Source organism: Lasiodiplodia theobromae (genome assembly GCF_012971845.1).
Source record: "Lasiodiplodia theobromae strain AM2As chromosome Unknown scaffold_3, whole genome shotgun sequence".
Taxonomy (NCBI): domain Eukaryota; kingdom Fungi; phylum Ascomycota; class Dothideomycetes; order Botryosphaeriales; family Botryosphaeriaceae; genus Lasiodiplodia; species Lasiodiplodia theobromae.
The window spans coordinates 1169673-1183309 of NW_023336519.1; the positions used below are offsets into that span (position 1 = coordinate 1169673).

The window sequence follows — 13637 nt, forward strand, 5'->3', positions numbered from 1 at the left end:
TATAATCCAGCCAGAGCATTCAGTCGCAAGACGCCATACCCACAGTAGGTAGAGGTCTCCTCTTCCCCCTTTGATATCGATCATGAAAGCTTGTTCACGGAAAGCCACTTCATTTCCTGCTTCAGCGGCGCAATCACATTCTCCAGCAGTCCCATCCTCGTTTCCTGATCATCCAGTCCAGCTCCACGCCCCGCCGGTATCCAGTCCAGATCCAAGCATGCTTCAATAGCTTCGCGCGAAGGCGATTGGTCCATCTTCTTGACCACCCGATCCGCCACCATCCACGCCGTCGTCGCTGCTGCTACTGCAGGGTCCTTGCGCTCCCGCGGGGTTCGCCACTTCTCGATCGGCTTCTCGTTGAAAATCTCGATCAGCAGGATGCCGAGGGCTAGAATACTCGGGTTGCGGTGGAGGCTGGCATTCCGAAACGGGTCTTTGCGGGTAATCGAGGCGTTATCGAAGCGCGCGGAGAGGAAAGGGTGGGCGACATCCGGTTCGTCCTCGGTCTGGAAGAAGAAGCAAATGTCGTCTTTGGCCCAGCCTCCACCATTCGCCGACATCCAGGCGCTGTCGTGATAGAGGAGGAGCGACTCGGCGAAGATGAGCGCGAGCGTGCGCTTCTCCCGCGGGTCGAGCTTTGTCGAGCCGTCGAGTAGTTCGCTGAGGGTGATGGGCGGGAAGGATTCTTGAAATCGGAGCTTCCGTAGATCGGCGCCGCGTCGCTTGATGCGCTGCTGGGTGCTGGTGTCTTCGAATACGAGAGCGAGGCTGTAATTGCCGAGGTCAGAATCGCAGGCCTCGCACAATGTTGAGAGAGGTTTGAGCTGGTTAGCATTGCTCGAACTGTGCGAAGTTATTATTCCTCGAATCTTGGGTCTTGCGTTCGATGAGCATACCACTGGGAAGTAATGAAGACGTTGGCCTCTTGCCATCTGATGTCTCGTGTGGAACCGGTATCGAAATTCCCAGATAGAAGAAGGTCGATCTTCAAACACGGATACAGGTCGGCGCTCTCATATGAGTCTTTAAGGCAGAGCTTAATCTCATGTTGTTCCGAACAAGAGCAATTGGAGTGTTCTCGCAAGGCCGGGTGAAGATTCGCAATGAGGTCACGCAGTTCTTTAGATAACGGAGGTTTTCTCGGTTTGACTGGGTCAAATTTAGGCTTCGTGTTGTTCCTGGTGGTTTGCGCATATTCAGATGGTGATTTTTCGGCTTGTTTTGTGAGCTTCTCGAGGTTTTTGACCCAAGTCGCGAGCTTCTTTATGCATTGTTCGCGTTTTTCGCGGTGACGGAAGAAGGCGAATCTCTCGAGAAAAGAGCTGCTGGTTGAGCCCAGCTCTCTTGCAATGGCAAGCTCCTTAAGCTTCCCGAACATTGCTTGATCGCTCTATCGTGAAATTTGTCAGCCACTTGAGTAGATTTAATAATAAAGTGCTCTGAGGAAAAAGAAGAGTGATAGTTAACCGCCCAATTACTTTAGATATGTCACAGCAGAGGGTTTCGCACTAGTCGGTGCGGCAGTGCCTGCGCTTTATCAAGGGAAAGACACGACTTGAGGATGTTACGAGGTTGTTAGTGCGCCTTACCCGATCTTGAGTGGTAACCCGATTTGTCTTGTCTTTGACAAGTTGCTGCAGGAGCGTCATGATCTTCTTGCTAATTATGGTGAAAGCGTTGAATCTGTCGTTGGATCCGAAATACTGCCTTAAGGCTTCTGTCATATCTGTGTCGTACTGCCAGTTCGAAAGCAGCTTTAATTGTTGCTTCTTGTCTCCCGTCTGGAAAAGCCCAGGTCCAAGCGCATCGCGAAGTCTCTGTAATGCTTCATCCAAGTAAAGCAGTTGCATGTAAAAGTCGAGGTAGAACTCCTCTAAGCGCTCGTCCCATCTGCTCTTCACCACGACGTCAGCTATGGCCTCGATTCCATCCGAATAGACCTTGGCAGCCTCGATAAACAAAGGGACTACCGCAAGTGCGAGGCCGACAACCTCCACTCCAGATGCCATCTCGCAGAGTAGCAGAGAACACAATAGAGCTGCGCTCGTCCTTGTGGAGAATCATGAACAAAGACTCCCTGACTGTGAACGTTGGAAGGCTAGAGAAGAGGAAGCGTTGCTGATTCTACAGTGCACGGCCCCAGACTCCGGCGCTTGAAGCGGGGTTATTCAATTTTGTTTGCTTCCAGGGGCGGAGCTGGAACTTTGTGTAACCAGCGTGATACTCGAAGCAAACTTGAGGCTTAGTGAAACCGTGCAGTCGCTTCCCCGCTCCTGTGTCTCTAACAGTTTCCAGAATTCTTCCTCAAACAACGGAACCCACCACCTGATCGAACGAGATTGTATCATATTTCCGAGTATAAAGCAGTATTAGCAACAGACTTTCTATCAGGGCCTCCGTTTATGCTAACCGACCCCCCCCCCCCCCCCCCCCCGGCTCAACTCTACCTCGTCGCCACTGGCAAAGAGCAATTCCACGAACAGTCGCCCGACAGAACGTACATGTGTTTCATTACCGAAGGAGGAAACACCAGCAACTGATTTTTCAACCGGATAGATGGGCTCCACAAGTAGCGGAGACCGTCCGGAGCCGGAAGAGGTCCTGGTTCTCCCTGATATCAGCACTTCCGCTCGCCGGTGCGCTGAAGCGTTGATACGCCACAGCAATACTCTTGAACCTCACAGTAGTCTGCCTGAGAGAGAAAGATCCGAACACTCGAAGAGCACGACCCTAAAAGGTCTGCAGGATGAGCTGGGGCGTTTCAAAATCTGGGCAGGGAACCTCGGTGTCTTTGCCGCTGGACATGCTTCTGCAGATCATCGTCTTCGTTATGAGCCTGACATTAAGGACGTTATCATAAGGCTTCTGAAACGCCTTGAAAATCATTTGGTGACAATTCAGTCAGCCGAAGAGTCACATCCAGTTGGGGACAGGCAGTGCAAAGAAGATTCAGCCTCTACATATTCGTCAGACTCATCCCTGGGAATCAGCGATGCAAGTTCTCAGGAAGCAAATCAGGACTTGAACGATGAGGCAGCATCCGAGGACCCAGTTCTGGAGAGCATCAGTGACACGATAACTCATCTTTACCGAATCACCGCGATTATCAAGAAGCCACGCTCCACCAAAGAAGAAGACAGGGTCAGGGTTTGGCTTGCAAGGGAAGCGCCGCGGCTGGATGAGCAATTCCGGGATCTGGAGTCCTACGTCAGGTGGTCTATCAACAGGACACTGCCGAGGTTGAAACATTCCCCAACTCTCGTGGACCGCCTGGTACAGAGTGTCTTGTTCCGGCGCCAGAGGTTTCTCTACCGAGCCAGCCACCGCATGAAATTACAGCGAGGATTGGATGAGCTTTTTATCCAATCCCAACCAATTGCCCCAGCTCAGCAGACCACCGATACCGACACTGACCCGAACAAGGAAATAGCCCTTCCACAGCCTCAAGAGCCCAGGGGTAAACACAAAGCGGTCACTTTCGTTGACACTGTGGCCTCGTCAGTCCAACGGAAAGGATTTTCCACGTATGCCAAATCCACCGTCCTTTCAGCCATCAGCCCCTCAGTCAGAGAGGGACTTGACCAGATGGACTTCCCACCACCCCCAAAGTCAGACACAGGCTTGATTGAAACAATCTGTCCATATTGCAGTCTACCCTTGAGCCAACAGGTGGTGGGAAGACAGAGCACACGTCAATGGAAGTAAGTGATACTGGCGCATTTTCAAATGTTCCATACTCATTTATGCTTACTTTAGACGCCATGTTCTACTGGATCTTGAGCCTTATATCTGTCTTTTCGAAGATTGTTCCTCAAAAGTGTACAAGACTAAGGAAGAGTGGGTAAATCACATGGCTTATCAACACACCAAGGTATGGTCATGCCAGGCTGAAGGTCATGAGGACCAGTTTTTCCAGAGCGCAGATGCACTTATTTCTCATCTCCAAGGGGATCATACTTCCGAAATCATTCCTGAGCAGATATCTTTCATGGTCGATAAATGCACAAAGCCGGCGCCGGATGTGTTTGCTGCTCTTGCTTCAAGAAGTCAGCAGTCAAATATCCTCCTCGCCTGTCCATTCTGCGAAGAAGACGAAACGCGTGTCGAGGTCGTTGGAGACAGCGTTGGGGCTTCTTTCCCAAAGAACTCGTACAAGCGGATTCGAGACCATATATGCGGACATCTCGAAACACTGGCGCTGCTTTCTCTCCCAGAAAGGGAAGACGTCGACAGGACTGGATCAATCACACGGGGGTTGAGCAATAGCAGTGTTAGGATTACCAGCCAGGATCCAGGTCTCGAGGATTTGCCCTTGCCTACTTTTGAGGACCATGGATGTAATGCCGCAATGGAAGATGACCAGCAGCCCGAGACAGAAGAATACTGGCAATTCATCAGAGATGATCCTACGAAGCTGCCGAAGTTGTTCCCTGGTCTGGATGACGATGATACGATCAAGAAACTCAGAAGTGCCTCCAGAGCAAAGCTTTGCCGCTCAGACAATACCGGCTCTCCGGAAGTACTGGAGCTGGCACGGTCTTGGATAAGGAGGTGCAGATGCATAAATCAGCGCAACGTACCACAGTACCCAACGCGTTTGATTGACCTTCAAGAACTGAAAGACGGCGGTGAACACGTCAAGTTGGTCCTGGGACACGATCTCAAACATCCAAACCCAGTGTATCAATATGTCACGCTGACACATTGTTTGGAGACGGTGGACATCACACTTTCAAGGCAGTCCATGGCTCAAGCTCTCAGCGGGGTAAAGATTAAGTTACTACCTCTGATGTTTAGGGAAGCAATGGAGTTTGCTTGTACCTTGGAGAATGTGCGATTTATCTGGATCGATGTCCTTTGCATCATGCAAGACGACCCGAACGATTGGGTTTCGGAATCACAAAAGCTGTGTGATGTGTGGAGCAACTCGTTCCTGAATATTACCGCAGCGGCAGCCACAGACAGCCGAGACGGACTTTTTGTCAATCGAGATCCAATCCCATTTTCAGAAGAATTGCAGGACCCTAGTCTTCAAGGACAATTGTCTCCTGAACAGCTTTTCTGGGAGGCGTCTGTTTATGAAGCTCCAGTGAACATGCGGGGCTGGGCAATGCAAGAGACTCTTATGAACCGGAGAAAGCTCTACTTTTGCAAGAAACAAATAGCCTGGGAGTGTCATGAAGGGCAGAGAATGGAGTGCCATCCGACGGAGTATGCATCCTACGATATCGGACCGCCGCGAACTGCTCTTTTCTCCCGGGAACACAGGCTTGATATCCTTGATCTACTCCAGGAAGGCGCCAACTGGAGAACCGTTTACAGATGTTGGGCGACAGTCGTGAATAATTTCGCCAAGATGCATCACACATATGACGGGGACAAGCTCCTCGCTCTTTCAAGTCTCGCGCGGCGATTTCATTCCCTCGTCCGGTATGACTACGTCGCTGGCATGTGGGCGCGGGATCTCGAGTTTCAACTTCTGTGGCAGGTGAAGAAACGATGGGACTCAAATGGTCAAATGTGGGTCCACCAATGGAGCCGTCGTCCTCGGGAATACCGCGCCCCGTCCTTCTCATGGGCAGCTGTGGACACAGACTGGGGCATTGAGTACGGTGCTCTTAGGGGTGAAGGCGGGGTCTCATTCGAGGCAAATGGATTTGTCAAACGTTCCAGAGGGTTCAATCGCAGGGACCCTTTTGGGATACTTTTAAGTGCTTCCATGGCACTCATTGGCGACTTTCCTCTGAAGAGGGTTCAAGTGCGGCGGAACGAGGCGGTTGAAGACCCCTTCAACACGGATTATGTGGGTGTAAATTGGCAAAATCCCGCCGAACAAATTGGAAACCCCACCCTTGACAGCGCTGAAGGCGATGTGGACATCTTTGGGCCAGACGGGCAGCTTTACTACCTGGCCGCTACGCCCGCTGTGAGAGTTGGTGAAGCGGTACACTATACTTGTCTCTTACTGCAGTCATATCCATCTGTTTTTGGAACCTTCAGGAGAGTTGGGTTGATAACAATAATTGGAAGAGGAGGCAAAGATCATGTCCGTGAGGTTTCGGGTGACGAAGAAAGTATGCCATGTCTTGATTGGAACCCTCGTGCAGGAGAGTTTGGGAAGCACACGATTCGCATTGTCTAAGCAGTGAAGTAGGATGATTATCCAGCACTATTTTAAATTTCAATGTAGCCTGTCTCGTAAAAGTCCGTGAAGTGAATCCGTACGGCACGCCGGCAACGGCACGGACCGCAGCGTTGCCGAGCACCGATGTCTTGCATACCCGCTCTATCCGTTGACCAACAGGAGAACAGGAAAGCAGATCTCGAAAAAGCCCAGCATCTGTTTGAATCCCGTATTACGGTACGATTGATCCACAGCGCTTCCAGTGTTCCCAATAAAACACTGCCACGGGCTGCTCACCTCTTGGCGCGCGATCAACCCTTAGCCACAGCGGGCACTTTGCGCTCTATTTAGCTTCTTGATATTTCTGGCATACTTCCACATTGTAAATTCTGAGCACCACGGACTTCTCACCCATCTCAGCGACCAGTACACCAAAAACAAAATCCGCAATGGCCACCACCATCCACCCCCAGGTCCAACAAGACCAGCCGCAAACCTCGTGCGCCTCTGCCTCATCCAAAGCTCGCCCTGCACACCCTTAACTAATACCGCAGCCGCCGGCCGCACAGCCCCTACGCCAGCCCGCTCATCCACCTCACCTTCGGCAACTCGCCGCAACGCTGGCCCATCCACTCGGCCTTCCTCTCCCGGCACCCGAAGCTCTACTCGCTGCTCCAAACCCAGCAGCCACCACCACCTCCCTCCAGCAGCAACAACAACACGCACGCCAATGATTACGACGCCAACAACACCCTCCACCTGCCCCACGCCGACCCGCTGACCGCCCACACCCTCCTCCACTACCTCACCACCACCCGCTACCAGACGCTCCGCACCACCGACGCCACGACCGCGTACGCCCTCGCCCTGCACGTCTACGCCGCCGCGGGCTGGTACGACCTGCGCGGCCTGCGCGACCTGGCCGCCGGCGAAATCGAGCGGCTGGGTGGCAGCAGCAGTAGTGGCAGCAAAAGCAGCAGCAGTTCCAGCTCGACGGCTGCTGTTAAGGGTCCTGAAGTGCCTCTCGAAGACGCGCTGGTGGAGCTGGGGAAGGCGGTGGAGCGGGCGTGCGGGAGGGACCAGGAGTGGTTGCTGGAAAGGGTCGAGGAGCGGTTGCGGGATGAGTTCAAGAAGGATAAGGGAGTGTTGGCGGAGAAGAAGACGTGGAGGGGGTTCAATCCGTTTGTGAGGACGCTGGTGATGGTTGTGGTCGGGTTGCAGGGGGGTGCGGGTGGGAAGAAGGGGAAGAAGTCGGATGAGGACGGGGAGGCGGAGGATGCTGTCGAGGGGGAGGAAGAGGAGGAGGAGGCGGAGGAGGAAGAAGAGTGAGGGGGACAGATACATTTCATAGGTGCGATATTCTCTTGTGAGGAAAAAAAAGAATTCAGTAGTGTGCACGAATTCATCTCACGAAGCTCACACCAACACGATCTCCTTCCACTCAGAAGATCCCCCAAGCTCGTTTTCGAAGGCAGTCGAGAAGACCTTGCCGAGCGCCACGCGGCTCCACGTGCCGTTCCTCTTCTCGGTCAGGAGGACAAAGTACAAATCCCACTCTGACTGTTTCCGCTCCAGCGGCAGGTAGTACGTCCACGCGCCGCACTCCTCCTCGGTGAACTTCTTCGCCTCTGATAGCGCGAGGAACTCGTACTGCGCACTGTCCCAGTTGAGCCCCTCGTTTTTCTGCCGCGCTTCCTCCGCTTCGACCCAATTCTCCGAAAGCTGAATCGTGCCGCACCAGTCGTTCGACACGTCTGTGATGCTGAACCGGACGAGTCCGTTCTTTCTATCATGCTCTGAGGGATACAGGCGCAGGAAAGCCGAGTGTGTCCAGAACTGCAGGATAGGCGAATCCGGGTACTCCATGTCCTTATCCGGAGTGTATTCCGTCATGTTGACTTTGTAGGGGCTCTCTGGGATAGTCCGCTGGAAATACATTCTCTCACCCATGTGGTGGTGGTGCAGACCAATGACGCGGCCGTATTGGTCGTGCGCCGTGTCGGTTGCAGTGCGGCGTGCCGCAGCTTTCTTTCTCTTCAACCTCTCCATCTCCTTCATCTCCTTCAGCTCCCACATTCTTCTTTCTTCTTCAGCCTTCAACCTCTCTATCTCCTTCAGCTCCCGCATTCTTCTTTCTTCCGCTGCCTTCTTCTCCCGCATTCTTCTTTCCTCTTCAGCCTCCATCTCCCGCTTCCTTCTTTCTTCCTCCACCTTTCTCTCGTACATCTTTCTTTCTTCCTCAACCTTTCTCTCATACATCTTTCTTTCTTCCGCAACCTTCCTTTCCTCGAGGATATCAGTAGGCTGCCATCTACCCTTCCGAGCAATGGGTGCAAGCCTACTAAAGACCTGAAGATCGTCCGACTCGGAGCTGTACCCGCGCCACCGTTTCTCGGTGAATCTCGGCTCTCGAGCCGAGGTGGAATCCCATAACGGACGTAATCGGCCGCGACCATCGCGGATGTGCCATTGGATCCAGGTGTGATGGGTCAGCCATTCGTTGACATCCTCCAGGCAGTCGTCGATCATGCTGTTTGTCAAATAATCCATGGTGCATCCTTGCCAGCCGCACCATGACCAGCTCGGAAAATTCGTCTCTCGCGTGTGTCCGCTGTTTCTGCGTCGGGACGGCTCGTCGTCGAAGCGTTCATCCTCGGACTCGTCTCCCATCCGCCGCTGTGATGATCCAAGAGGAATCCAGAGTAGAGCAAGGTCGAAATGAGATGTTGGAAGACCAAAAGTCAAGGGAGAGCTCAAAGTGTCCTCGATATGGTTCGAAACACCGTTGAAAGCTGCTAAGATGTCGCCCGATTTGGTGAGGTCTCTGGCCGAGTAGAGCTGAACACAGTTCATGTAAAACCAGATGGGTCGCGGGGCTAGGGAGTTCAGCAGTTGAAGTGGGGACTGCAGCAGATCCAAAGACCATCTGGAGGCATTTTCCACGCTTCCAGGAGCCGTGACTATATCCTCGGACATGGCAGAGGATCGACACTGGAACATGACGCGCCCTTCGGTGAATATCAGGCACCGTCTGGACAGAAGCCGTTCTTGAAATGTCCATCCTCGGGTGTTCCATTTGGATTTCTTGATGCTCGCTTCGGCCAAGCGGCAGACCATTAGTCGCAACCCGGGTGCACACTCCACAATGATCTGTGAGTGTGTTGGCTTGCTTAAGGCTTTCAGACCGGCTGTGGCGTCGACTCCATCCGCAGCGCATATCGTCAGGTCAGCGTTGCGATAGATCATGTTCATGATTTCCGCATTGAGCTTCCATGAACGAGCACTGTTCTGAACGATGCATATGGCGTCGATCCACAGGTAGCGGTAACCGAGACGGCGAACGAGCTTGACCGTATCCTGGATGACCTTGGGCATTTTCTTGAACGGCTCTTCCAGCCCACCATGAAGCAGCCGTGTAAGGACATTGTTATGGACCGTCTTCTCCGCATTGTTTCCGCCCCATACATAGCTCAAGGCGACGTAACGGTCGTGTGTTTCTTGTCCCATCTCGCTATGATCCGAAGCATCTGAATATCTGTCGTCGTCGTCGCCATCGCTTTCAAACCGTCTCCCGGGATTCTGTGGAAGAGTGGTCAAGCACATTTGTTCAACATCGATGACGCCAAAGTACGACTGGCCAGTCACCTCTTGAAAGGCTGCTTTCTCTCTTGCGGAATGCCAACAATCCCTTCCATGGTTATCGAGGCAGTCATCCAGCCAGCTTTTGACTAGCGTTTCTCGACTTGCTTCGGACGACACCTTCCGTGCCAGAAAGTGCGAATTTTCCTGCCACATGTGTCTCGCGTCGGAATTGATCAGGTTGTAACGATTCTGTGTGACCAAGACTAGGTACGCATCTTCAAGCATGCCATTTTCCCATTGAAGATGGAGCCTTCGAGTACGAGCCTTGACACGCTCGTGGCTGTTACCCGCACTGCGACCATCAATTTCCCAAGTCACATAACATGTGGCGCGTTGTTGTTCTTCGGTCCAGGCCGTCTCTTCTCCGGTCCCGACAGATCTCGTGACAAGCTCGCAGAACTTGCAATAGTAGCTTCGACTCGAAATTTCCTCAAAGGTTCCAAGAGGATATTTTGTATTCGCCTGCTTCGGCGAAAAAGCGGTTGGAGACTCCTTGGTGAAGTATTGGCCCTTTTCCACGTTATGTGCATTATTGATGAGGAATCTATCCATAGAAAGACCCAAGTTTGAGCATTTTGCACAGACCCACTGCGGATGTCAGTCTCTAAAGCGATGCGACTAGACTTTTGAGAAGCCCTACAGCGGCATTGCTCCTGTCCTGTTTCCTCGGGTTTGCGCCTCCGTTATCCGGTTGGCCATTTGCTTCAAGCCCTGGATATTCTTCCTTCTCCACAGAATTCGTTTCGACCCATTTTAGCTTTTCGCTCGATGACATCGTAGAGTGCTTGCGGAGAAATTCAAGTCTTGGTTGTGAGGCGCAGACGAAGCAGAAAAATAATCAGGCCAGGTTTCAACTTCCTGCAAATTCGGCCCCCGCACCAAGCAAGACAGCCACATGCATATATCAAGCCACCAGATTGGCTAGTTGACCGCCACTGACATAGCTACCTGCTTATACAAACTGTGAGCTTACGTACCCACGGATGAGTAACCATTTCGTGGTATAAGTAGGTACTGGATTCCTCCGCCATATCAAATATCATACGCTTAATCATAGACCTTGGTCCACTCATTTAGTAGCGCAACGACCACGCCATCATTTTGTCTGAATTCCAGCGTACTGCTTTGTGATCGGGGTATCGCAGGAAGACTCTCTCCATCCCTACTTTCGACAACTGACATGTTGCTGGGAAGATTGCCGCGAGGGCCGCAATCTTGGACGCTCTGACGGGAAACAAAGGTTCGTTTTTTCGTGACTTGGTGACATCATCTTCAATTTCCTTGGACACGCCAGCGTACTTGCACACCGTCATCCGAGCGGTAGCGACGGCGCTTTCTTTGCGCAACGCGACCATCTCTGGTTCATCGAAGGTGAGGCCGGACTCCTAGATTACGGCATGTGAGCACCTGTGCACGGACCACCTATGCCTATATATACCCTGCCATCCTTCGACCGAGCCACCCTTTCTTGCTCTTCAGCTCTCTTTGCCTTTTGGCTTAGATTAAGCCAGAAACTTTTGGGTGACGACTACTCTTCACAAAAAGGTCGGGGCAGGACGGGAGGGGCTGGATGCCTGGGTGACGACTACCCTTCAAAAAGGTCGGGGTTTGGGCGAGGGCATAGGAGGTGACGACTACCTCCTCTAAATCCAAAGGTCGGGGCAGGACGGGTGGGCTGGTGCCCGGGTGACGACTACCCTTAAAGGTCGGGGTGGGAAAGGGCTGATGTAGAGGTGACGACTACCTGGAAAGGTCGGGGCGGGTGGGAATGCAGCATCTAGTGCTGGGTAAAGAAGGTAGGGAGTGCACTTGAAATTGGTGATTGCTTGAAGCTACTGTTGATGAGCTTTGTGACGACACCTTGGTGGTTAATCTGAAGCAGTTTTCAATTAAAAAAATGTTCATCTGATGAGTGGTGTGCAACTGAAGTGAAGTGAAACATGTCTTGATGTGTGCCTCACCTCTAAGCTCGACTTTGGAAGCGATGTCACTAACGCGCCGGTCGGCCTTTGAGACGGTCTCAATGTAGCTGTAGAGGCTGGAGGATAGTTGCACGCCGAAGTTGGCCACTTGGATGGCCGAGGCAACAACACCGAGAGTCTCTGCCATTGATCAATTCGCAATATTGAGGTACCCACAAGAAACTCAGCAGATCGATATCTCTTGAAACTCAACCTCTTCTCTTTTCCAGCCACAGCCTTTGATGCCCCGGATCTTAACTTTGGACCCATCCTCGACTCTGTGAAGCCGACTTCTTTGCGGATGCAAGGGCTGTGTCTCCAGCAACCAACAAGGTCCGACGAACCGGTAGCCGTCCTCTCCAGGCCTCAGGACCACCAGGTGTCTTGCTCCAACGACAGAAAAAATCATGTCTTCGGGCTGGCAATCTAGCGGACCAATGCCGATGCTATCTTCTGTCAAGAAGAGACTACGGCCATTTGAACGTTCGTGCATCGTGCTCTTGAACCATGTCATTTGTTGAAGGCACTCATTGCATTGCGCTCCACCAGCCGGGCCCCGGAGCTCCTTATTGCGCCCGAATATCTTCTTAACGTCAAAGCATATATCCTTTTTCCATGACGGAGTCATGCTGGGGCAAGAAGGGAATCCGTGGAGGCGTACGGTGGCAGGCAAGGGCGAACCAAAGATTTTCCCGATATTCCTGTCCTGCCATACTCTCTTCTCGGACTCCATACTTTCTTTTTCGAGACAAGCTGGCTCTACTGCCTCTCTCCATGATCGAAGGTTGTCTCTCTGCGCATCAGTTAGGCCAATCAATCCGCGGTCGACAAGGACATCCTTAAGCTCATTGAATATCTTCGTGCAACTACCATCCATCTCCAGGTCGGGCTCGGAAGGGATAGGAATATAAAGCGAGAATATTCCAGGCTGTATATGTTCCCGTTCGACCGTGCGGCACCATGAAATTCTGTAATGCAAACATCGAGCGAGGGCTGCCAATAACGAACGTAGCGGAATGGGCGCTTTGCTCCGTGCGGCCCAAATGAATGACCTAAGTTGCGGACGGTTCGATAGCAACTTATCTCCTTGGAGGCAGATAAGCCAATCAAAGGAATCGACAATCTCATTGAAGGTCATGCCATACCGCGTCTGTGGAGAATTCGACGTGTCCAACAGAGATAGCAGATCTGAATGAGAGTCCACATGTCCGAGACGCTCAATCAGACCCATGCGTGCTCCATACACCTTTAGAATCGGATGTGCTGGTCTCTCTATACTGGAATGGATCGAAGCGAGCGCTCCGAGGTTCTGGAAAGCTTTGTCATGGTCGATGTTGATGTGATTATCCACAGAGGCATCCGATGCCAAATCAGGAATCCAGGAAGCTCTCTCGGAACAAGGACGGGGTTCGCGTAAGAAGAGTACATTGGGTGACTGTTGATCCTGGACCAAGAAAGTCGCCACATCTGTGTAGACTTGGTTGACGGTCTTGGAGTAATCGGGTATCAGCTTGTCCGGCGGAATGTCAGACGCAAGGCCACGCAAGGCGTAAACTCGGTCTCTCGGATCCTCACATTGAAATCCGCACGATATTTGCAGCAGATCCCCAAGTCTCAGCTTGCTTTGTGAGGCTGACCTGAGCTTCAAGAAGGGAGGGATCTGCCTTGAAACGTCAAGTTTAAGCCACCGCGGGGTTTCTGAACAGAGCAGGTTCAAATTGAGAGTGGCCGACCCTGTGACCCAGTATCCACGGCGAGCAAGTACGTATTCCTGAATTACCCATATGCGCTTGAACCACGGTTGTTCCATAAGTGCACAAAATACTTTGCGCTTATCCAACAAGGGCCACCAGTCTGGAACTTCGGTGTCGAATACCACTCCACCATAGTGAAGGAAATTTCCACTCAAA

General features: G+C 52.3%; 3 protein-coding genes across 3 annotated transcripts; 1 reads left to right on the top strand and 2 right to left on the bottom strand.

Annotated features, from left to right (window-relative positions):
* Window positions 1-80: 80 nt before the first annotated feature.
* On the bottom strand, window positions 81-2009 carry LTHEOB_1322 (uncharacterized protein; the record flags this gene model as incomplete). The annotated part of the gene is made up of 3 exons (XM_035510011.1): window positions 81-843; window positions 897-1390; window positions 1590-2009. 3 exons carry the CDS (start codon window positions 2007-2009, stop codon window positions 81-83), a joined length of 1677 nt encoding a protein of 558 aa, XP_035367669.1.
* Window positions 2010-6573: 4564 nt separating this feature from the next.
* LTHEOB_1323 (Swi snf family DNA-dependent ATPase ris1) lies at window positions 6574-7453 on the top strand (the record flags this gene model as incomplete). Its single annotated transcript, XM_035510012.1, has 2 exons — window positions 6574-6623; window positions 6679-7453. The coding sequence occupies 2 exons, from the start codon at window positions 6574-6576 to the stop codon at window positions 7451-7453; spliced, it is 825 nt and encodes a 274-aa protein (XP_035367670.1).
* An 87-nt stretch (window positions 7454-7540) lies between these two features.
* Window positions 7541-10541, bottom strand: LTHEOB_1324 (Heterokaryon incompatibility protein; the record flags this gene model as incomplete). Its single annotated transcript, XM_035510013.1, has 2 exons — window positions 7541-10354; window positions 10407-10541. The coding sequence occupies 2 exons, from the start codon at window positions 10539-10541 to the stop codon at window positions 7541-7543; spliced, it is 2949 nt and encodes a 982-aa protein (XP_035367671.1).
* Window positions 10542-13637: the final 3096 nt, after the last annotated feature.